At 44.5% G+C, this 24210-nt stretch overlaps 1 protein-coding gene across 2 annotated transcripts in view; it reads left to right on the top strand.

Annotated features, from left to right (window-relative positions):
- KMT2D (lysine methyltransferase 2D) overlaps positions 1-24210 on the top strand; it is a 340114-nt gene that overhangs the window by 256052 nt on the left and 59852 nt on the right. For both annotated transcript variants that reach the window (XM_082246163.1, XM_082246162.1), the window contains exons 39-45: positions 3902-4039; positions 12116-12283; positions 12385-12541; positions 20775-20847; positions 20964-21139; positions 21240-21388; positions 23760-23895. In XM_082246163.1, the coding sequence (XP_082102289.1) occupies positions 3902-4039; positions 12116-12283; positions 12385-12541; positions 20775-20847; positions 20964-21139; positions 21240-21388; positions 23760-23895 (997 nt within the window). The remainder of the gene's footprint in view (positions 1-3901; positions 4040-12115; positions 12284-12384; positions 12542-20774; positions 20848-20963; positions 21140-21239; positions 21389-23759; positions 23896-24210) is intronic.

The following is a 24210-nucleotide window of genomic DNA, read 5'->3' as shown; positions in this document are numbered from 1 at the left end:
GCCTTTTTGGTGGCGATCACTTCAGCTAGCAGGGTGTCGGAGCTGGCAGCTTTGTCCTGCAGCTCTCCCTACTTGGTGATTCACTTGGATAAGGTGGTCTTGCGACCTAACCCTTCCTTTCTTCCGAAGAGGATTTCGGAATTTCACCTGAATGAAGACATTGTCTTGCCTTCGCTTTGCGCGAAGCCTAAGCATCCGAAGGAGGTGGCTTTGCATGCCTTGGATGTTTTTCGGGCGATCAGGGTTTACTTGTCATCGACTAAGTCTTTTCGCAAGTCGGATTCCCTATTCGTCCTTCCAGAGGGACCTCGGAAGGGCATGGCGGCGTCAGCTGCTACCATCGCCAAATGGATCAGACAGACGATTGTGCAAGCCTATGCTTTGAGGGGGAAGGTTCCTCCTTTCCCTGTGAAGGCGCACTCTACCAGATCTCGGAGTACGTCTTGGGCCTATCGTCATCAGGCTTCTGTGGCCCAGGTGTGTAAGACGGCGACTTGGTCGTCCGTTCACACCTTCTCCAAATTTTACAAAGTGGATATTCAGGCATCGGCAGATGCTTCCTTTGGCCGTAAAGTTCTTAGTGCGGCAGTGCCTTAGGGTCCCTTGTTTGGGCCCTTGGCGGTTGGGTGTTTTTACCCCTGGGTTACTTGTTCTTCCTGGGTTGTTGCTCCTGTTGAGCACGTTTTCCTGTTGCCAGGTTGGTTCTCTTACCTTGGTAAGGTTCCTTTCTCTGATATGGGTACGGTGTTGCTTTAGGCGCGGCTGCGTTTTTTTCCAACCCCTCATGTCTACACTGCTCTGGGACGTCCCCATTAGTGAAGATTATGAAGTGGCGGCGACTGTCGGGAGGACGTAAGAGAAAACTGAATTTTTGTAAAATCTTACCGTAAAATTCCTTTCTCTGAGTCCTCCGACAGTCGCCGCCCCCGCCCCTCTTTTGGGGTTTGCTTATGTACTCTACTGCTATGCTACTGAAACTGAGTTGAGAATGCTGGAAGCAGGGAGGTATTGACTGAGGGGACCACCCCCTAGGGGTGGGATATGCTAAAAGCTTTGATATTAACAAATCTTGTTGCCTAGCTACTCCTGCGGAGCAAAGGTCAATTACCCCATTAGTGAAGATTATGAAGTGGCGGCGACTGTCGTAGGACTCAGAGAAAGGAATTTTACGGTAAGATTTTACAAAAATTCAGTTTTTTTATAAAGGCGGGAAGAATCTGTACAAAGGGATTCAATTTGCTGTCAATATACTTGCTCAGATTTTCCGTAATGCTACCCCTTCCAGACACTATTGGTCTTCCTGGTGGATCATGTTGATTTTTTGTGGATTTTGGGAAGACTGTAGAATGTGGGAATTTTGGGATACTTAATGCGAATGTAATCCCAAGTATTTTTGTCAAAACTGCCAGCAAGATAGGCACCATCGACAGAGTATAAAACTCCGAAAAATATTTATCAATGGTGGATTTGGATATTTTCTTATACCAATGAGAATTGTCCAAAATCTTTAGACACATGTTCTTATATTCATTTGTCATAATGACAATGTTTCCACCTTTGTCTTATGGTTTATTGGTTTACTGGAACTGCTTTGCGAGTGCATCGAGAGCTGTTTTTTCTTGGAAACTAAGATTTGAGGACACCCGCGAAGGTCTGATTTTTTTCGACTTCGTTTCAAATCAACATGACAAAGGCTGCCAAGTTGGTATTTGAATTGAGGACAGGAAACTTATCAGATTTTTTCTGGAAACGAGGATTTGAGTGAGATGGACCTGTGGCGTCTGGTTTACCCTGTTCACCCAGTAGGGATTCCAGATCTATCCAATCAATGAGGTCAAGGTTGTCTTGTTCCTCAAGTAAAGAGAGAAGTGTGTCTATAGCCTTATTTTCTAATTTTTTGGACTTCGATTGTAAAAGATTGGGGTTGTGTTTTTGTGCATGTTGACTTTGTAACAAAATTTTGCGTGCGAACAAGTTTAAATCCTTTTTGAATTCGAACTTGTCGAGATCCATTTCGGGGCAGAATGTCAAGCCCTTTCGCAAGTGTCCTTTGGCCTATTGTTAATGGATATTCTGAGAGATTTATAATGTCACTGTCCTCTTCGGTGAAGTTCTGTTCTGTAGGGGTGGTGGAAGATGCGGTTCATGAAATGTCATCACCAACTGCATTTTCCGCCGCCATGGCGTGTGTGGTATCAGTGATGATATTGTGTTCAACTTCGGAGGTGTTTTTAACTGGCATGTTGGAACTTACCATGCGTCGTGTATCTAGGGAGAAATTGGGTAGTGGTGTCGATCTTGGTGTTGTTGGGGGGGTGTTTTCTAAGACTAGTATTCTCATCATGGGGAGAGGTGCGTTTGGTTTTAGCTAATTTACCCCGTCCATTGGTTTGCTGCGAGGAGGAATAGAGGGAAGAGTTAATTGAAGAGTTGGATCCCATGGTAGATTCTGCTCGCATTAGATCCCTACGTGGAGGTCGAGATTGTGTGCGGGATTGATGCCATTTATAGGCCTTCTTGTCCCTAAATGCAATATAATCTCGACACAGTTTGTGCTCTTTTTTGCTAATACTAAGTTTAATATTTTTGTCAAGTTGATTTTTTATATTTTCAAGAGCTTTGAATTTCTAAATGTGGCTCCAATTTGTATAATTTATCGATTATTCGATCTAACTCTTTAATCCTCTTTTGGTATTCCTCCATTAGCAGCAACATCATGTTTCTAGAACATGATTGCAAATTTGCCTCCCATTTGTTTTTGAAACTTTCATCCAGATCTTCCAATGTATGAAAAATCTGAATTCTCAATCCAAGAGGATGGAGATTCTCCCTATTGTATGTCTCAAAGTTTTCTATGTGTAGGTATAAATTTGTTTTCTTCTCTACTGCTTTCTTAAGTTGAAAGACTAAAGTTTCAATCTCCATGTCTTGGGCTGCTTTTTTCCCATGCTCTCTGTATGTGAGCATGAGACTGTCGAAGCTAGTACCTTTGAACATGATGGTTGGTAAGTGTTCTTACAGCACAGCACCAAAAAATGGCAAAAAACTCATTAATATTATTTAAAAATTTAACTGTCAAGGAGAAGCTATCATCATGTGATCTATAAAAGATCCTGAATCATGGGGTGCCGTCACCATAAGTGGCGGCTACCCGAAAATTCAGATAAATTGTAGCGAGCAAAAAGGTTTATACAACTGTTCTTAAATATACAAAAAATCAATAATGGTCAAGTAAAACCACGAGATCCGAACGGAGCGTTCCAGTGATGTAACTTTTAGCCACATGTATTTTATGTCTTTTTGCTTGAGTTGCATATTTTTTCATACTTTGTATAACATTAATAAAATTGTTCACATATTTTACGAAATTACTCAAGGATTGGTTATTGCCTAAAAAGTCCCACACCCTAGGGGATTTTTCTTTAGCTTCATAACTCAGGGATGTTGGCAATACCCACTCTAACCACCTGACCCGAACATCTTTCAGTTGATTTATAAGGTAGGTTTTGCAGAAACAGGCAAGGGTATGTAAACCCCATTTAATAGACAAGTCTGTACTAAAAAATTATATTAATATACTGTATACATTTACAAAAGACGATACAATAAAAAGAGTTAGTGAAGCTGTTCTCTTGTCTATATTGTGTGTATACAACAGTTATTGTATAGGTAAAAGGTAAGTTCAATGGTAATGACATCACATCAGGCATATAAGCTGCACAGAAAGTAGGAAACCTCGAAGGAACAAGGACAAGAAAGAAATGAAGGTTCTAAGATGCAAAGAAAATCTTAGACCAGGTTGTAGGTGGGAGGGGAAGAAGGAAGCAGTTTTGTTTCAGGTGCTCAGAGAGAGGATGTAAATGTGTTTTTTTTTTTTTTTTTTTTTTTTTTTTTTTTTTAGGACCCTTGTGCAAAAAAAGCTGTACCAAAGCCAAAAAGGACACAGAAGACTAATGAAAAAGTACAAAATTCTCGTAAAAAGATAAGGAGAGAGGACAGCTTAAAATCTCCAGATGCTATCGTGAAGCAGCTGAAACAGGTAAATGTGGTATTGCCTTACAGTCAGACTTGGTCCATTGTATTTGCACATTTCCTTGTTTTTACTTCCATTTAAACTTTTGGTCCTCTTCAGTGTGGAGCTGTCAATTCCAATTTCATTCATTGAATCATGCAGAAAGTCTTTTACATATGGGTTATACTGCCACCTACTGAAGGATTGGAGACTTGCAAACAAACTGTAGACCAGCCCTGAATAACCACTCCTACCTCAGTTTGTTGCTGGTGTCCTATGAGGACAGATGTCGCTTTAGCTCTGCTGTGTGAAAGACTAGCTTATTTTCTCTTTTGTACAGGACAGTCTAATTATAACAGATGGGTTATAAGCTGCACCTTCAGGTGTGTGGACACTGGCAAAGTTACTCAAAGTTTAACCCTCCCACATATAACACCTCCCACTATGTGATCATCAAACGCAGCCTTTTGGGGGGGGGGGGGGGTCCTGGTGTGGGTCCCTAGGGGGGGCCCCCCCATGCTGTCCACATGTACCTGGTGGTCCTTGGAGGGTCCCGGGAGCCGCCATTTTGTTGTGAATGGCTGCTATATCTATCGGCGCCCATGTTTGTGTAGTCCGGTGGCCATTTTCTTGTAGCTTCCCATTACTGTCAATCAGCGGCCATGTTTTTAGAGTCCGAGGTGATTCGGCGGTGGGCCTCTAGTGGCCGTTCTTTGAATTTCCTCTTCCTCCCTGATCACCGCACGAGGTGCAGGCTGACACTCTGCATCCGCATCTGAGAAGGGGGCGGTGAGTCCTTGCTGGGGTTATTTGGCCCACTCTTGCTGCTATAGTGATTTTGGTGCTATGGGACTTGTAGTAAGGCTGGTGCAGCGGTGGGCTGGTATTTTTCACTGCAATTTTACACATTTTGCTGGCGGTTCCGGGTTAACCCATGGAGTCCCTGGAGCATGTCACCACCTCACCCCCTCTCTGAGGCTGTGGGACCTGCGGGGTCCCAGTCCGCCTTGTCTGCTATGACGGTGGTCCTGCAGTCACTGGTGTCAAGTAAATTTGGCCCTCTGAAATAGGACGAGTAAAAAGCATCCTCAGATTCTGAGGTGGATTGGGCCACCGCGGACACGAGTCACCCCACTGGGTCTGCGTCCACGTACCCTGAGTGCTCTGATGGTGAGGATGAACCCTCTTCCACTACAGTCGTGCATAGAAAAGCGCTGGTGGATGCATTAATTGTATTAGTGTGGGAAACTTTTTAAAATTGGAGGACGCAGCTACCACTGTGTCGGCTGCGATTGTGCAGTTTAGCACCCGTAGAACCTCCAAGGTGGCAAAGGTATTCCACTTTCCAGCCTATTTCGACAACATAGTCGCAAGTCATTGGGATTCCTCCAAACATACTATTGGGGTCCCTAAGCTCTTTTATAGAAGGTATCCGTTTGAAGAGTCCCTGCTAAAGAAACTGACAGTATCACCCATGGTGGACACTCCGGTTTCCAGGTTGAATAAAGCCACCGTCCTTCCGGTGGAGGACTTTCCGTCCTTTTAGGACCCCTTTGAGAAGAGAGCTGAATACCTGGTACTATACCTTTTGACCATGGCCGGTTCCATTCTGCGGCTAGTGATTGCCATAACCTTGGTTGCACATACATTAACGTAATGGGCAAAGTGCCTGCGCCAAGATTTAGAAGGTGGACAACCTCCTCCAGAGCTGGTGGACCAGTTGTTCCAGGGGTTGGAGTATATATGTAAAGCCTCTCTGGATCCGGCCCCCTTAGCCTGCAGGGTGTCCGTGACGGCGGTGACTATTCGCCGCATGATATGGCTGAAATACTGGTCTGCGGATCAGGCTTCCGAGAAGGTATTGACTGATCTCCCTTTTGTAGGAGGAGATCATAAAGGGTCTTACAGGAGTTAAGAGTACTCTGCTTCCACAGTCTGCCAGGAGTAAAGAGACTCGTCCCAAGCGTGGTGCTTTCTTCTCGGCCCATAAACGGTCCTTTCGTCCTTTGGGATCTAAGGACCAGGGATCAAAATCCACCCGTAACCCCGAAGCAGTTTCTAAGAGGCCTTGGCCGGGTAAGTCCAGAACGGGCTGCCTGAAGGTGCGCCCTCACCCATACTTGGGGTGAGGGGGACGCCTTTGGTTCTTTTCGGATCTGTGGACCTCCTGTATTCAAGACAAATGGGTCCACAAGTTAATTTAGTCCAGGTACAAGATCAAGTTTCGGTCCTTTCCTCCGGCAAGGTTCTTTCCTTCCAATCTGCGTTTTTCCCCAGATTGTCTACAAGGTCTTCTTGGGGTGATGCTGGATCTGCTCCCACAGGGAGTCATTGTACCGGTTCCGGAATCGGAACACTTTCAGGGGTTTTATGCAAACCTGTTTACTGTTCCCAGGAAGGAAGGCAAGGTCCATCCCATTCTAGATATCAAGGCTTTGAACTGCTTTGTGCGGGTTCAGAAATTTTGAATGGAGTCCATTCCACACGGTGGTGGGCATTCCTTTATCAAGGGGATTTCCTGGCCTCTATCGATATCAAGGATGCTTACCTTCATATCCCAATATATGTCGGGCATCAGCGTTTCCTTTAATTTGCCGTGGGCGAGGAGCACTATCAATTCGTGCCATTACCTTTTGGTCTCGCCTCGGCTCCTCGGGTGTTTACAAAAGTGTTGGCCCCGGTGTTGGCTTTACTGAGGCAGAAGGGGATTCTGGTGCTGGGGTACCTGGACGATCTCCTTCTGCAAGTGTCTCCGAATGCCTTGATAGACAATCTGTACATTTCGGTGCAAATTTCGGAGTTCGGATTGGAAACTGAATTTCCAAAAATCTGTTCTGATTTCGTCCACAAAACTGGGCTATCTGGGCCTGACCCTGGACAAGACCTTAGCCCTGGTGTTTCTTTCTGGAAGAAGTTGCAGGATGCGACACGGCTCCAGTTGTCCAACTGGCGATCATTCATCAGGACTTTCTTGCAAGTGCTGGGCCTGATGGTCTCCACCTTCAAGGCGGTTCTTTTTGCTCAGTTCCATACCAGGTCTCTACAGAAGGAGATCCTTGTCAAATAGAACAAGGCTCTTGACAATCTGACCCTGTTGAGCCAAAGTATGAGGGGATCCCTGATCTGGTGGCTCCGCTCTCCGGCGCTTCGACAGGGTAAAATCCTTTCTCCCCTTGTACTGGACGGTGATCACAACAGATTCCAGCCTCTACGGATGAGGAAGGGGTCTTGGGTATGGATCCGGCTCAGGGGGTTTGGAATCTGGGGGAGTCCAGTCTGCCGATCAATATCCTGGAAATTCGGTTGATCAGGCTTTGCCTAATCCATTGGACTGATCGTCTTCAGGGGTACCCGGTGAGGATTAATCTGGACAATGCCAAGGCCATGGCATATGTCAATCATTAGGGGGCGCCAAAAGTGCCTTAGCGGCCGGGAAGTAGCCGGCATTCTAAGATGGGCAAAACGCTTTGTTCGAGCCATCTCTGCCGTGCATATTCCAGGGGTGGAAATTGGCAGGGGGATTGCCTGTCGGCAGAAGTTGGATCAGGAAGAATAGTGTCTCCATCAGGAGGAGTTTCGTCAACTGTGCCTCAGGTGGGGGACTCCCGATGTGGACTTTTTGGCCTCTCGTCTCAACAGGAAGGTATAGAGAACAAACTAAAAATAGGCACTCAAAGATCTATCCCGAATGACACACAAAATGTGTGAAAAAAGTAAATATGCTCCAAAGCGTCACATGTTCATTCATTGATAACTATTCATTGGTGATAAAGAGACTTTCCAACTATCTATAGATAAGTCCATCAGTTTGTCATTTTTCCTTTACAGTCCCTCCCCACTTCCCTAACATGGGGATTCCATCACCAATATATTGAACAGTTTACCACTCTTACATTTATCATTATATGTGTACTATTTGATGCGTTTGGGTTCTTTTGAAAATGTGGAGTGCTAGGGGTGGTTGTGTGCATGTTTTTAGGTAAGTATGGTGTGAGTTTTTGGTACCATTTTAAGGATTTTGTTATCCTGCATAGACTCTTTGGTTTGTATTTTTTTCTCTGTTTTTTGATAATTAAAGATTATTCATTTTTGCATTGGTTGGGTGGTTGAGTATTAAATCAGGTTTTTTAAATTCAGTGTTTCTTTAACAAGAAGGTGCAGAGATTCCTAGCAAGGTCTCGGGATCATCTGGCCAACACCATGGACGCTCCTTGTAGCTCCCTGGAGTAAATATTGTCGAATGTACGCATTTCCTCCGCTGACTCTTCTGCCGAGACTTCTGCGTAGGATCGAGGCAGAAGGGATTCCGCTCATCCTAGAGGCACCAGACTGGCCTCGCAGGTCCTGGTTGGCAGACCTAGTACGGCTGGTCGCCTATGTCCCTTGGAGACTCTGTCAGAGAAGATCTGTTAACTCGAGGACCGATCTTCCATCCTGCTTTAGTCTCTGGTTTTGACAGCCTGGCTTTTGAAAGCCAAGTGCTGAAGGAAAAAGGGTGTTTTAATCAGTGATTCCTACGCTGTTGAAAGATTTATCATTGAGTCTGGAGTGCATACATTACTTGGTGAGTCTCGGGAGGGGGGGGTCAGGTATCAGCCCTGACTATTTTCTTTCCCTGCCCGTTGACCACAAATTCCTTGGTTCAAACCTTTTTTCAGGGGGTCCACCACCTGGCTCCCCCGATAAGGTCTCTATTGCCTTCGTGGGATTTCAATTTGGTGCTGTCGATTCTTCAGAAACCCCCCTTTGGAAATATTTGTGAGATTCCTCTGCTCCCTTTGATGCAGAAGGTAGCTTTCTTGGTGGTATTGCTTCTGCGTGCATGGTGTCAGAGCTGGCTGTGTTGTCCTGCCGTTCACCTTACCTAGTGGTTCACAGAGACTAGGTGCTGCTTCGTACCGATCAGTCTTTCCTTCCTAAGGTCGTCTCTGGTTTCCATTTAAATTAAGACATTGTGCGGCCTTCTCTTTGTCCTAAGCATCCTAAAGAGATTGCCTTATACTCTTTAGATGTGGTTCGGGCAATCGGTGTACCTGGCGGGGACTGAGTCGTTCTAGGAAATCAGATTCTTTATTTGTCCTTATGGATGGACCCCGTAAGGGGGTGGCTGTGTCTGCTGCAACCATTTCCAGATGGATCAGACAGACTGTGGTGCAGGCCTGTTCCATTAAGGGTAAGGATCCTCCTTTGCCTGTTAGGGCACATTCTAGGAGGGCGCTTAGTACCTCCTGAGCCTTCCTTCATCAGGCGTCAGTGATGCAGGGGTATGCAAGGCGACCACATGGTCGTTTGTGCACACTTTCATAACATTTTTGTTATGGTGGATGTATTGGTATCTGCGGATGCTTCTTTTGGCCGCAAGGTTTTGCCAGGCTGCCATTGGAGAGGTTTAGTCCACTTTGAGCGTGTATTTGTTGTTTTTGTCAGATGAGCTCTTGTTTTGCCTGGTGTGTTTTTGTCTTGCTGTGTTATTCCCACCTCTCATATTGACACTGCTTTGGGACGTCCCACAGCTCAAGAAGATATGGAGCTGTCTGTCAATGAAAAAAAGAAAGAAATCTGGATTTTTGTCTTACCCTAAAATCCTTTTCTCTGATGTTCATTGACGGACACAGCACCCGCCCCTCTATTGAGTTGGGTTTTGTGTTCTTCTGACACTGCTTTTTAAAAAACTGAAGTCCTATAGCAGGAAATGGAAGTATACCCCCTAGGACTGCCCTATAGGCATTGTCAAATTTTCTTTTAAGCCTGGTGTCCTACACCTATGGAGAGCAGCATAAACCCATCAGTCAAGAAGATATGGAGCGGTCATTGAACATCAGATAAGGATTTTACAGTAAGACAACAATCCAGCTTTTTTCAGGCAAGGCTGTCTGCAGTCTGGTTTGGAATGCCGTATACAGGCCCCATTGGACTGGTCATTGCAGTGATAGCCTGTAAGTGACCTTTGGGAACTGTTTTTTTGAATAGGGTGCTTTCTAGACTCCGTTCTGGCAAAAGTTAGCACTTTCCAGGTCCCGAGCTGCTGGCCTGGCCTGGTGCTGTCATCCACAAGGAAAGGCCCATTGAAACTTGGTTACAGGCTTACAATGACTCCTTATTACTGGATACACTGAACCCCCTTAATTCATGTCCATTCAGTGAGTACCCCACAGGGGATTGCCCTTATCTAGAAATAAAGGTTTACTGTGAGTCCATCACAGGCCCAGAGTAAACTTCATGTTTCTCTTACAGCAGTAGTAAATTGCAGCTAAAATACAAAAAATCCCTGCAAAGCAGTGTGATAGTATGCATCATATACTAGCACATAATGCGAGACTTACCTCAAATTTCTTCAGTGGCGTGCTGTCACCGCTTACAGGGCTTGTATCTTCATCTGGTCTTCCTCCCGAGTTCATGGCCTCTGGCTACATGAGTGGCCGGTGCCGTGATGACGTCACTCCCGCTTATCCCGAGCCCTCATTTACAGCACAAGCTCTGAAGGCCTAGCACGGTAGGCCGGACCTTCAGAGCGCATGCGCGGGTGACATCACCAGCTGCATGCTGTGTGAATCTCCTGAACAGTGCAAGTTTAGGAGATATTTACTGTGCCTACAGGTACTGTGGGGAAAATAATTATTTGATCCCCTTCAGATTTTGGAAGTTTTCTCACTTACAAAGAAATGAAGGGTCTATAATTGTTATCATAGGTGTATTTTAAATGATAGAGACAGAATATCGACCAAAAATCCAGAAAAAAAACACCTGATACAAATGTTGTAAATTGAGTTGCAGTTCAGTGAGTAAAATGGGTATTTGATCATCAAGCAAAACATGACTTTGTACTTGGTGGAAAAACCCTTGTGGGTAAGCACAGAGGTAAGCCGTTTCTTGTAGTTGGTGACCAAGTTTGCACATATCTCAGGAGGGGTTTTGGTCCAATCTTCTCTAAATCCTTCAGGTTTCTTGGCTGTTGCTTGGCAACTCCCAAGTTTCAGCTCCCTCCATAAATGTTCTGTAGATTAAGGTCTAGGAGACTGACTTGGCCTCTCTGACTTTAATGTGCTTCTTGAGCCGCTCCCCGGGTGGTTATTTCACCCCCCCCCCTTTATTTTTTTTCCACTGGGCTTCTAGCCTCTGGGAACAAGCCCTTCCTTCTTTTGCTATCCTGTGCACTGGTAAAATTCAGTTATGGCGCCTATAAAGCACCTAGAGTTCGGCGCTCCCACTTTGAGTGAAGCCACAACTTGTTTCTCCCATTAGTTACTAGGCAGTTTGTTTTGAGGCCTGGTTGGCTTTCTTTTCTTCCTGTGGACCTTTTGTGGCTGTTTACCTGTCTTCTTGCCCACCACTTGATTATTGGTGGGGACCTCCCATCTATGAATCAATTCCTGTGTTCTGCACTGTACAATAAAAGTTAAGAGGAATTTTGACTTGCCTGTTCTGTATTCTGGAGTACAGTACAGGGCACAGATTCCTCCTCTCTCTTATCTGTGATCTTTTTATCGCATGCTAAAAACTGGTGCTTAACTGAGTGTGTGGTTACATGGGGAGACTAGGGGCAGACCCAGCAAAGCTTTTGCCAGTGTGCAATCACCTGAAGGTAGTGGGGTATAACCCATGGTCTATGAATAGTATCCTGTACTATAGTAAAAGATACTCAATTGACAGGTATGTCAAAGTTCTTCGCCTTGTACTCCCCATAAAATCCTTTTCTTGGAGCCCATTGGGGCAGCAGGTCCCATATTTGTGATCATGCTCTTGGTGCCACTTTACTACAAAACTGATTCATGCTGGTAAAAGGAAGTGTTATCATAGGCTAGTCTACTTTTTTTTTGTTGTTTCTTTTTCTCCTTTTAGATAGAAGTATCACCCAAAGTTGAAAGTATTTTTTGTGTGCCTTAATGGACTCCAAAGAAAATGTACGCGTAAAAAACCTTATTGCATTGGTAATTTGTATTTTCATACGGAAGCAAAATAAAGAGATGTTTTTCTGCAAGCCATTAGGAAATACCTTATTTGCTGGGAATGCTTTTTAAAATCCAGTTTATTAACTTAAAAGTGGCTTTACTTGAAATATACACAATTAATATACACCAACTAAAAATACATTTTGTTTTGCAGGAGCTTTCTCTATTGCCACTGGTGGAACCTTCAATCACAGCAAACTTCAGCCTGTTTGCACCATTTGGGAGCAGTAGTCCAGTTGATGGAAAAAGTCCACTGAAAGGTACTTTTGGTAGTGGAGCTCTGGATAGCATTCCAGACTACTACACTCAACTGCTAAGCAAGGTACGTTATGCCCAGGGAGACGTCTTATGAATTGACAGAATCATTCTAGATTTTAGTCTATAGGTGTTAAAGATTTTCCTTTTTTTTCCCCCCCTCGTAAGAATAACCTCAGCAATCCCCCCACACCACCTTCATCACTGCCTCCAACGCCACCTCCATCTGTGCAGCAGAAAATGATGAACGGCGTGACAGCAGCTGAAGAGCTAACAGAGACAAAGAAGGAACCTGAAAGCAGTGCAGAATCAGAGGTTAAAAAAGGTGTGATAATTTTTGTGCCTAAGGCTGGTCATACATTAAACAATTTTCTTTCTAAAATGGGTTAAAATCAGTGGATCGACTTCAACACAACCAGACTTGCCCATACATGGATCACTATTCAGCCTGTTCCTGTTCCAGAAACACATTACTTGTCATTGTTAAAACCTGTACAGGAAAATGTCAGCTCCCTGAAACCTTTGAGTGAAAAGTGATGCTCCAAGTGTATGCTTCTGTTTATAAGTTGCATTGTTTTCAATACTTAGTGTGATTTTAGTGTGATTTTAACATGATATATATTTAATGTATAGAACATCACATGGAAATTGTTGAATTTTTCAACATTTGATATGGCAATCATTACATCTTGATTCAATTCGTGCCTACAGATAAAGCTGTGGTACTTGAACAAATGGCATATAAATTGATATGGTGTATTAATTTTCATGATCAAATTAACGAAAATTATTGTTCTGTCATATGAAAAAAGCACCCCGCTTCAAATCCATGATACTAGAATCCAGCTTTGCAAAAGGACAAGGTTTAGATGACTACAAACTCCTTGGGGAGTATGCAGGTGGAACCTGTCTAATTTAGGCCTTGTTCCAGGGTTGCCAACTTACCGCAGCATTTTCTCTATCGCTCATTGACAGACGTAGTCTTCTTGATTCTCAAGAGCTGGGTTATGTTGTCTCCGCAGGAGTAGGACTAGGCAGAAAGACAAAACGTTCTGGCTCCACCTTAGGGGCAGTCCCTGAGGGTATATCCTCCCTCTCTCTGCTACAGGGAATCAGTTTTTTTCTGTCTAGTCAGGAGTAAGGACCTAAGTTCCTTGCTGGGATCTTTTGGTCCTGGCAAGACTTTTTTTCTTTAAGAAAAAGACATTTTTTAGGTAGTTTTCTCCAGTGTTGTTTCCTGTGAGATCTTCAAGCAAAAATGCCGGACTGGGCGACACTTGTGGTCACCCCAGCCGGCCTACGAGCGCGCGCAGACCATGGCATTGCGCTTGGTCGGCCGCGACATATTCAAGTAAGTATGCGGGGCCGGGCGACGGGCTGGATGTTGAGATCCAGTGGTCACCCCGGTTTCTGCCTACGAGCGCGTGCAGACCAGAGCTCCGCGCTGGGTCGGCCGCGACGGAGTCCCAGTGAAGGGACTGACTTTGCGAGTTAAAAGTCTCGCTTGGACGCCAGGTACCAGAGAGTCGAGGCGTCCACAAACCCCCACCCCGGTGGAGAGGGTATTGTGAAGAGAGGGTGCCTGTCGGTTCGGTATGGTGAGTAAACGTTCCCTTTTTTCCTCATTATGAGGCAGTATATATTATGGGCCCCTCCATGTAAGTATCAGATATATACTGACCATATAAGTCCCCCTTGTAATACAGCATATGTTTGTGGGAAGTGGACTTGGTTCAAGAGCTAACACTCTACCCAGCAGACTGTAACATTACAGCAGACATAGGAGGTATAATCCTACCTTATGTGCAGTGTATCTCTGTAGATCCATATGTCACCTCTTAGCAGAGTGCAGGTGGATGTGCTGGGAAGACGATATCGGCGGTCCGCCGCCATTTTGCCGTAGACCGAATGCATGTATGTCCTCAGGTCACGCCGGCCACCATGTTTTTGGAGTCTTATGTCTCTTCTATGGGGGCGGCCATGTTTTGTGAGCCCAGCTACCTCGTGGAGGGCTGGGAACGCCGGAAGGCGTACACAGGGGGCGGAGCCACGCCTTCTGCCCGGGAAAAAGCAAACAGCTCCTTCCAGTCTGTGTAAGACAGACGCTGACTGCAGTTTGTTGGAAACTGCACTGCATCGGTTGGTGAGCCTTGGGGGTCCCTCTCTCTCTCTGGGATCGAGAAGCAGGTACTCTGAGGGGCGCTATTGCGCTAAGGGGAGACACACAAAAAAAAAAAAAAAAAAAAGGAAAAAGTTTTTTTGTTTTGCTGGCAAAGGTGTCCTGTATTAACATGGACCCTGCCACTCATGTATCTCCTCCGGATCCCCTCGAGGGGTCTGCGGGATCCTCCAGCACCCCATTGACAATTGAATCTTTGTCAGCTATTATGGAAACTTTTGTGTCCCGGGTGGAAGTGGCTTGTCAGGGACAGGGCGCAAGAAAGCGACCCCCGCCTAACCCCTTATTATCTGAAACCTCGGATTCAGACTCTGAGCCTATTTCTGCAGTTGCAGGTACTTCATCTGGTATTGGTGTCTCGGGTCCTGTCTCTTCAGACAGTGAGGAGGATGTTTCGGCATCCGCCATAGCCCGAGAGGAAGCGTTGGTAAACGCACTCATTGTATCTGTTCAAGAGACCTTAAGGTTACAGGGTATTCCATCAGAAATAGCTGAAACTGAGATCCCTTTTGGGACTAAAAAACGCATCAAAGTGGCGAAGGTTTTTCCATTGCCCAAATGTTTTGGCTATCCAATCGAAGAAGAATGGCGTCTGCCAAAACGCACTTTTAATATTTCTAAACGCATTGACAGGCGTTATCCGTTTGAGGAAACCCTTATTAAGAAATGGACAGAACCACCTGTGGTGGATTCACCTATTGCTAGATTGAATAAAGCCACGGTTATTCCTTTAGAAGACGCTCCGTCTTTTAAAGATCCAGTGGATCGCAAGATAGAAGCTATGTCTCGCACCATGTTTTCCTTGATTGGATCAGCTTTCAGACCAATAATTGCTATTGGTCTGGTTTCGCAGGCTGTAACTGAATGGACCAAGTGGTTACGCCGGGATTTAGAAGAAGTCCCTCAGGCGGTATCAGATTTATTGGAACAAATGATACAAGGGTTACAGTTTGTATGTGATGCGGCGTTAGACGCCACTCCATTAATGGCGCGAGCATCAGTCTCAGCAGTGGTTCTCAGGCGTACACTGTGGCTAAAAGGTTGGTTAGCCGACCAAGGTTCCAAAAAAGCATTGGCTAATGTCCCCTTTTCAGGAGAGCGTCTATTTGGAGCCAACTTAGATGAGATCATTAAGGATCTCACCGGTGGAAAAAGCACCTTTTTACCGCAAAATTTTAAAGGTAGAGGAACTCGTCAAAGACGAGGGCCTTCTTTTTCTGCTCACAAGAGGTTTTTTCGTCCAGCGGGTGAAAAAACTAAGTCCTCCAAAGCTCCTGCAGGAGGCGTCAGGGGTCGTTGGTCGGGCAAGCAAAAGCCCGCCCCCTCCAGACCTGAAGACAAACCATCCAAAGCCTGAAGGTGCGCCCCCACCCATAACTGGGGTGGGGGGACGTCTTCGCCGGTTCCCGGATCCATGGCTTTCCAGAATCCCGGACAAATGGGTTTGCGAAGTCATAAGGTCAGGGTACAAGATCGAGTTTCGATCTCTCCCACCGGCGCGATTCTTCCCTTCCAATATCCGCCTATCCTCAGATCGTTTAGAAGATCTGCGGAGAGCAGTCATAGATCTACTACAAGGAGTGGTAGTCCACGTTCCTTGGACAGAACGGTTTCAAGGGTTTTATTCAAACCTGTTTACAATACCCAGGAAAGAGGGCAAAGTGCGTCCAATTGTGGACTTAAGAGCACTCAATTCTTTCGTCAACATAAGAAGATTCAGAATGGAGTCCATTCGCACGGTAGCAGCCTTCCTGCATCCAGGGGATGTCCTAGCGTCCATAGACATCAAGGACGCCTATCTTCACATTACCATTTTCGCAGGACATCAGCGTTTTCTACGCTTTTCCGTAGAGGAGAACCACTATCAGTTTGTGGCGTTACCTTTCGGTCTCGCCACGGCTCCGCGGGTCTTCACAAAGGTGTTGGCCCCAATGTTGGCACTTCTGCGCCAAAGAGGTATATCGATTCTAGGTTACCTAGACGATCTTCTGCTTCATGCAGAGTCTCCTCAGACCTTGCTACAAAACATAGAAATTACTATGATTTCTTTACAGGAATTCGGGTGGCTGGTGAACCAGCAAAAGTCATTTCTGGTTCCCACCCAGAGGCTCGAATATCTGGGTCTAATTCTAGACACAGTCAGGACGAGAGTTTTTCTTCCGGTAGGGAAACTCCGAAAAATTCAATCAGCAGTCCAGTTGTTACTGTCCAACAGCTGGTCTTCCCTTCGGACTTGCATGAGGGTTCTGGGGTTGATGGTGGCTTCGTTCGAAGCAGTCCCATTTGCCCAGTCCCATACCCGAATTCTTCAGCAAGAGATTCTTCTCAGATGGAATCGGAATCCGGAATCCCTGGACAATCAGATACGATTGAGCAAACAGACCAGAGAGTCTCTGGTTTGGTGGCTTCGGTCTCCAATGCTCAGCCAGGGAAAGTCATTTCTGCCAATATATTGGACGATAGTGACCACGGATGCCAGTCTATCCGGATGGGGAGGAATTCTTGGTCAGTTATCTGTCCAGGGACTTTGGTCCCCGGAAGAATCCAGGTTACCGATAAATGTATTGGAACTGAGAGCGATCAGACTTTGTCTGATTCACTGGACCGAGCAGCTCCAGGGCAGCCCGGTTCGGATCCAGTCGGACAATGCCACGGCCGTGGCTTATGTCAATCACCAGGGGGGCACCAAGAGTGTCCGAGCGGCCAAAGAAGTGGCTTGCATTCTTCGCTGGGCGGAACGATTTGTTCCAGCAATCTCTGCGGTGTTCATTCCGGGGGTGGAGAATTGGCAGGCAGATTATCTCAGCCGTCAGACCCTGGATCAGGGGGAATGGTCCCTCCATCCAGACGTTTTCCACCAGTTGTGCCTACGGTGGGGCACCCCGGATGTGGATCTGTTGGCATCACGATTCAACAGGAAAGTTCAGAGATTCGTGGCTCGCTCCCGCGATCCTCTAGCAGAAACCGCAGACGCACTGATCGCCCCGTGGGGGCAATACCAGCTAATATATGCCTTCCCTCCTCTCGCGTTACTGCCAAGACTTCTTCGCAGGATAGAGGAGGAAGGAATCCCAGTAATCCTGGTAGCTCCGGACTGGCCTCGTCGAGCTTGGTACGCCGACATGGTCAGACTGGTGGCAGACGTCCCATGGAGACTTCCTCTCAGGGAGGATCTACTGTCTCAGGGACCGATCTTCCATCCTGCTTTACGATCGCTGGCTTTAACGGCCTGGCTATTGAGACCCAGGTGCTGAAGGACAAAGGTTTGTCAGCTTCAGTTATTCCTACTCTAGTTGAAGCAAGGAAAGCGACTTCCAGAAAGATTTATCATCGCACATGGAAGTCCTACATTGCATGGTGTGAACCTTTGGGGTTCCGTCCTCGGTCTTATTTGATTAGTCGAATATTGGCTTTTCTGCAACAAGGGGTTGAGCAGAAACTGGCCTTGAGTACTATCAAGGGTCAGGTCTCAGCATTAGCCATCTTCTTTCAGAAGCCTTTGGCTACTCATTCCTTGGTGCGGAATTTCATCCAGGGGGTGCGACATCTGGCTCCGCCAGTGCACGCGCCGTTACCCCCCTGGGATCTTAATTTAGTGTTGTCGGTTCTTCAGAAACCTCCCTTTGAAGATATTAGGGAGATTCCTCTACCCACGTTGTCCCAGAAGGTGGCCTTCTTGGTGGCTATTACTTCTGCACGCAGGGTGTCAGAACTGGCCGCATTATCTTGTCGTTCACCATATCTGGTGGTTCATAGAGATAAGGTGGTTCTTCGTCCGAATCCATCCTTCCTACCAAAAGTGGTTTCAGAATTTCATCTGAATGAAGAAATTGTATTACCTTCCCTGTGTCCTAAGCCCAGTCATCCTCGGGAGTTTGCTTTACACTCCTTGGATGTGGTCCGGGCAATCAGGGTATACTTGAAAACGACAGACTCGTTTCGCAAGACGGATTCACTTTTTGTGATCCCAGATGGACCCAAAAAGGGGTTGCCTGCATCTGCCGCGACCATTTCCAGATGGATCAGACAGACGGTAGTGCAGGCTTATTCTATTAAGGGTCGGGAGCCCCCGTTCCCTGTTAAGGCGCACTCCACTCGGGCACTTAGTGCGTCATGGGCCTTTCGCCATCAGGCGTCAGTGGTCCAGGTGTGCAAGGCGGCTACCTGGTCGTCGGTGCATACCTTTTCTAAACATTATAAAGTTGATGTAATGGCATCGTCTGATGCCTCGTTTGGCCGCAAGGTTTTGCAGGCCGCAATTTGAGGAGACCAGTGGTCTACCTCGAGGGTTTTTTCCGTTGGAAAATTTTTCTTTAGTCTCATTCTTTGTTTATAATGAGCCTTTAAAACTTCTAGTTTGGCACCAGTTGGGCCTTCTAGATTGGATTTGATTTTGTCAATCCCACCCCTCATTTGTGGCACTGCTTCTGGATGTCCCAGCTCTTGAGAATCAAGAAGACTACGTCTGTCAATGAGCGATAGAGAAAAATGGATTTTTGTAAGAACTTACCGTAAAATCCTTTTCTCTTAAGCTCATTGACAGACGTAGTACCCGCCCCTCTATCATTGAGTTGGGTTGGGTTAAATTCTCTGTACTGCTTTAAACAGAACTGATTCCCTGTAGCAGAGAGAGGGAGGATATACCCTCAGGGACTGCCCCTAAGGTGGAGCCAGAACGTTTTGTCTTTCTGCCTAGTCCTACTCCTGCGGAGACAACATAACCCAGCTCTTGAGAATCAAGAAGACTACGTCTGTCAATGAGCTTAAGAGAAAAGGATTTTACGGTAAGTTCTTACAAAAATCCATTTTTTTACTGACAAAACCTGGGAAATTTACTGACCGAGCACATTTTTTTTTGACAACCTGAAAAATATAACAATTGTTAATTTCAGTAGGGAAAAGAATCCTAAAAGTCACACATCACAACAAAACCCTGTAAGGAGGTGTATGACAACCTCAACCCCCCCCCCCCCCCCCAAAAAAAGAACCCCAAAATTTTATTGCAGGGTGTTGAGGCAACTTGTGCAATAGTTGGCATTTTCTAGTTTTCTATCAGAAAAAGACTAGACTTTTTCTACCTGAATGATAGCTGTGTTAAGCAAAATCTTTTGCTTGTCCATAAAGAAGTTTAGAGTAAGATTAGAGTTTGTATTAAACCTATAGGAACAAACCAGGCCTTCTGCAACACTGCTGAGTACTGACCATGTTTGATGTTTACTGCAAGCCAGAGATGGTATTCTGGGATAGGAACGGCATAACCACTGTGAAGCATGGCGGTGGAAATGTTGTGCTGAGCTGCATTGCTACTTTATGGTTTAGACCAGTGTTTCTCAACTCCGATCCTCAGGGCACACTAACAGGCCAGGTTTGCAAGAAAACTGAAATACATCATTTGCTGCTCAGGGATTGCAGTATTCTAGTCTGCATCTCCCCAAGGTAATCCTTAAAATCTCGCCCTGAGGACTGGAGTTGAGAAAAACTGGTTTAGACAGTTTAGTTATCTAGTCCGCTATGAATCCTGCGTCATATCGGTGTGCTTTATAAGAATGGAAGGCCATCTGTTCAAAAAGTTGAAGTTGAATCAGAAATAAGTCTTTCAACACAATAATCCAAAGCACACAAGCAAAAACCACCAAAAGGAAAGGCTCAAAAATAGAGGATTATGAGCTGCCCTTGTCCAAGCCCAGATTTGATCCTTATTGAAACTTTGTAGGGGAAATTTGAAAGGGGCAGTTAATGCAAGCAAACTCACAAACCCCTTGCAAATGAAGGAATTTTGCAAGTGGTCAAAAATCTCACTGTATTTATGTCATTGACTTGTGGTTACTTACAGTTGTGCTCATAAGTTTACATACCCTGGCAGAATTTATGATTTCTTGGCCATTTTTCAGAGAATATGAAGAACACAAAAACTTTTCTTTCACTCATGGTTGTGTTTGGCTGAAGCCATTTATTATTAATCAACTGTGTTTACTCTTTTTAAATCATAATGACCACAGAAACTACCCAAATGACCCTGATCAAAGGCCTGGAGTGGGTTTATGAGCACAACTGTATACAAAATGCCTACAAGGAGTCATTTCTGCTCAATATCTTTTGAGGCCAAGGTTGCACTTTTTCCACAATACACCATTACATCTATTAAAATGTTTGTTATAAAAAAATTATTTAGAAAGGCAATTTGTCTTTTTCAAGTATATTACCTTTATCTGTAGGCACTTCTTGAGTAAAGATCTAATGTTTACCTATTCAAATTTTTAAATTTCCAGTGCATACATTGTCTGCACCCCATACGTTTCTGGACATTTTTCCTGTTGCTGAAGGATAACATGCAAAGCTTGTAATCGTGAAATCAATCTTGTATGTTTCTTTCTTCCAGGTTCAGATGAGCGCAACTTGGACCTTTTGGCTGCCCTTCCCACTCCCCCACACAACCAGAGTGAAGATGTCAGGTGAAGAGAGAGTGTTGGATCTAAAATAAATTTCCTGCACTTATTAATGAATGGATAGTGATGTATACAATCTTTTGTAAGAATAGTATGTTCTAGTGTGCTGTTTGTATCCTTAGGATGGAAAGTGATGAAGAAAGTGATTCTCCTGACAGCATTGTACCTGCTTCCTCCCCTGAAAGTATTCTTGGAGAGGACACGCAACGGTTCCCTTCATTGTGTGATGTGAAAGAAGAGGAGGAAGAACGAGCTTTATCTCCGGTGATACCACTTATTCCTCGTTGTGCTATACCAGGTCAGTTCCTGAACTGTTTGTTCTTTTGATTTGTAATTTGCAGAGTTTTCAGCACTTGTATAACTGTTCTGCTAATAATTCTAATGTCTATGTGATACAGCGTTTCCAGATGTAAAAGAGGCTTTATCTGCTCCACCAGAGTGCTCTGATAAAATAATGTTGAATTCTGCTGGAGGAACCATATCGTGGGATAAGGGCAAAGGCAGCGAGGTCTCGGTTATGCTGACAGTATCTGCAGCAGCAGCAAAGGTAGATGAACCTGGTCAAACAGATGTTACCTTACAGGTTTACCACTATATAGTTTTAGGGGAATCCTATGGCAGTGTTTCTCACCCTTTTTTCAGTCAAGGCACCCTTTAAAACTATGCACAATCTCGAGGCACCACAATCTACAATGTAAAAAAACGAAACTAATATTTTTACATAACACAGCAACATCCACACATGTAGGACATCAATGTGATTTATTCTTCCAAAGCAAACTCACCTCTGTACCCTGGTACTGATGAGTATTCCAGTGTTTCTCTTCCTCATTCAGCAAATGTGACCCCGGGGTCAGGGAAGGGGTAAACAAGGATGCTGTGCAGGAGCCTGACATCCTCCTTATCAACCAATGTCATTGATTGTTAGGGTGCCGGTGAATAGAAAGTTGTAATGGTGCAAAGTGAAAACCTGTATCTCTGTGCAGACAAAAGACCAGCTTGATCCAACTGGTTTATATAACATTTTTGGGAAATTTAACAGCACCCTGGTTGAAAGAGGCTGATCTATTGGACTGTATAGTAGTTTAATAAACATTTTGTTATAGGCAGAACATGCACGCACACACATTTTCCAGGCAATCCTTATCTGCTTTAATGCGTATTGACCAGTTCTTTAATGGAAAATTGCGCGGTCAGGCCACACTGTACTGAAATCAAATTGATGTCCTTTTTTCTCAACAAATAGAGCTTTCTTTTGGTGGTATTTGAATCACCTGTGCAATTTTTTTTTTTTTCTTCTTGTTTTTGCGCTTTAAACAAAAATAGCGACAATTCTGAAAAAAATAAATAAATAAAAAAAAATTTCACATTCTGCTATATAACATTCCCAAAAAAAGTAAAAATCAAAGTTTTTCATCCTATTATGCCAATTTCTATTCTGCTACGTATTTTTGGTAAAAAAAAAAAAAAAAAAAATCACAATAAGCGTATTTTGATTGGTTTGCACAAAAGTTATCACGTCTACAAACTAGGGGAAATATTTGTCATTTTTATTTTATTTTTTACTAGTAATGGCGGTGATTTGGGAATTCTAGTGGGACTGCGATTTTGCGGCGGACAGATCAAACTCCTAACTGACGTTTGACACTTTTGGGGGGGACCAGTGACATTACTACAGTAATCAGTGCTAAAATTATGCTCTTTTACTGTAATAATGACATTGGCAGGGAAGGGGTTAACCTAGGGGTGATCAAAGGGTTAAGTGTGAGCCTAGGGGATTGTTTACAAACTGTATGGGGGGTGGGCTTATGAAATGACCACAGAGACCTGTGTTCCTATATAGCAGTGATGGCGAACCTTGGCACCCCAGATGTCTTGGAACTACATTTCCCATGATGCTCATGCACTCTGGAGTGTAGTTGAGCATCATGGCATATTTAGTTCCAAAACATCTGGGGTGCCAAGGTTTGCTATCACTGCTATATAGAATGATCACAGGTGCTCTGTGATCATTTCAGAGAGAAGAATGGCCAGCTGTGTTTAGAACAGCTGACTGTCCTCTCTCAGCGGGGAGCTATTGCACGCGATCCCCCCCAGCACCACGCGCGTGACCGACAGTCGAGCCAGCCTGCCACAGTAAATACACGGCGGGCGGCTGGGAAAGTGTTTAAAAAAAAAAAAACAGTTGAGAGCCTAAAGTGGTTTTTAACTTTTTTTTTTTTTTTTATATTACATTTTTAAAAGCAGTAATCCAAACACATGCACAACCTATGTACACAACAATCTATTTGCAATGGGTCGAAAAAAGTAACCAAAACCGATATGTGAATTGTCTGTTGTACAGCAATGGTATGAAGACCAACAATACAACGTTACATGAGTTGTTACAGACACAGTATTATGTCCATCGACTCATTATAGGTTCAGGAACAGTTATATTTTAAACATGAGCTAATACAGTAATAACCAACTTCATCGCCTTCTGGTGCATTGAAATCCTAGTCATGCCTTAAAATCAGACTCCCTCAGATTGGTGTCATGAGAGGTCAGTATTAAACAGCTCTACTACATATAGGAGGAACAGAACATTAGGGTTGGTACATTAAATCATATTGTGCAAGACTCCTTTAGTCTATTGTAGCAATCTATTTAAAATAAGGGATGTAAGTGCTAGGCCTGGGATGGTTAACCACATGTCCTATATCTTTTTGAATTTTGCAGGGCACGAATCTTGTCATGGCTGTCCCCATGTATTAAATAAATAGATATTTCTAAATCAAAACTTCTATATGGATAGTCAAACTTATTTATTAAACTGTTTGCTATATTTAATCAGGAAATTTAACAAACAAATGTGATGTTTACAATAAATATGTATTTAACGGTAACACTTACGTTTTGGTTTCTTCTGTCTTCAGAATTTGAATAGTGTTGTTGCAGCTGTTGCTGGTCTACTGAGTATTAAGCTACCAAATTCCTATGAGGTGCTTTTCCCAGATAGTGGGCTGAAAACTAACGTAGAGGTGAAGAAGCCTGCAGATCCTTCCACAGAAGGTAAATGAAAATTTATGACCTTTAATCATTTTTAAAGGTAATTTCACAATGTTTTTACAGTATTGTTATACTGATCTGTAGTTTTATGTACATCAATACAAGTCAACAAATAAAAGGTTTTGAGCCTGGGCCTTAAAGTGGTTGTAAAGGTTTTCTCTATCGCCCATTGACAGACGCAGCTCTTATGCTTTTTAACCATTGGTTTATGCGCCATCTACAGGAGTAGTACTAGGTAGTGAAAAAAATTCACTGACGCTTATAGGGGCTTTCCCTTCCATCATAATCCCCACACACACGGGGCCACAAGCCAGTTTT

Source organism: Pelophylax lessonae (genome assembly GCF_965119305.1).
Source record: "Pelophylax lessonae genome assembly, chromosome: 2".
Classification (NCBI taxonomy): domain Eukaryota; kingdom Metazoa; phylum Chordata; class Amphibia; order Anura; family Ranidae; genus Pelophylax; species Pelophylax lessonae.
Note: the sequence above shows the minus strand (reverse complement) of the source record. Positions and strands in the feature narration are given on the sequence as shown.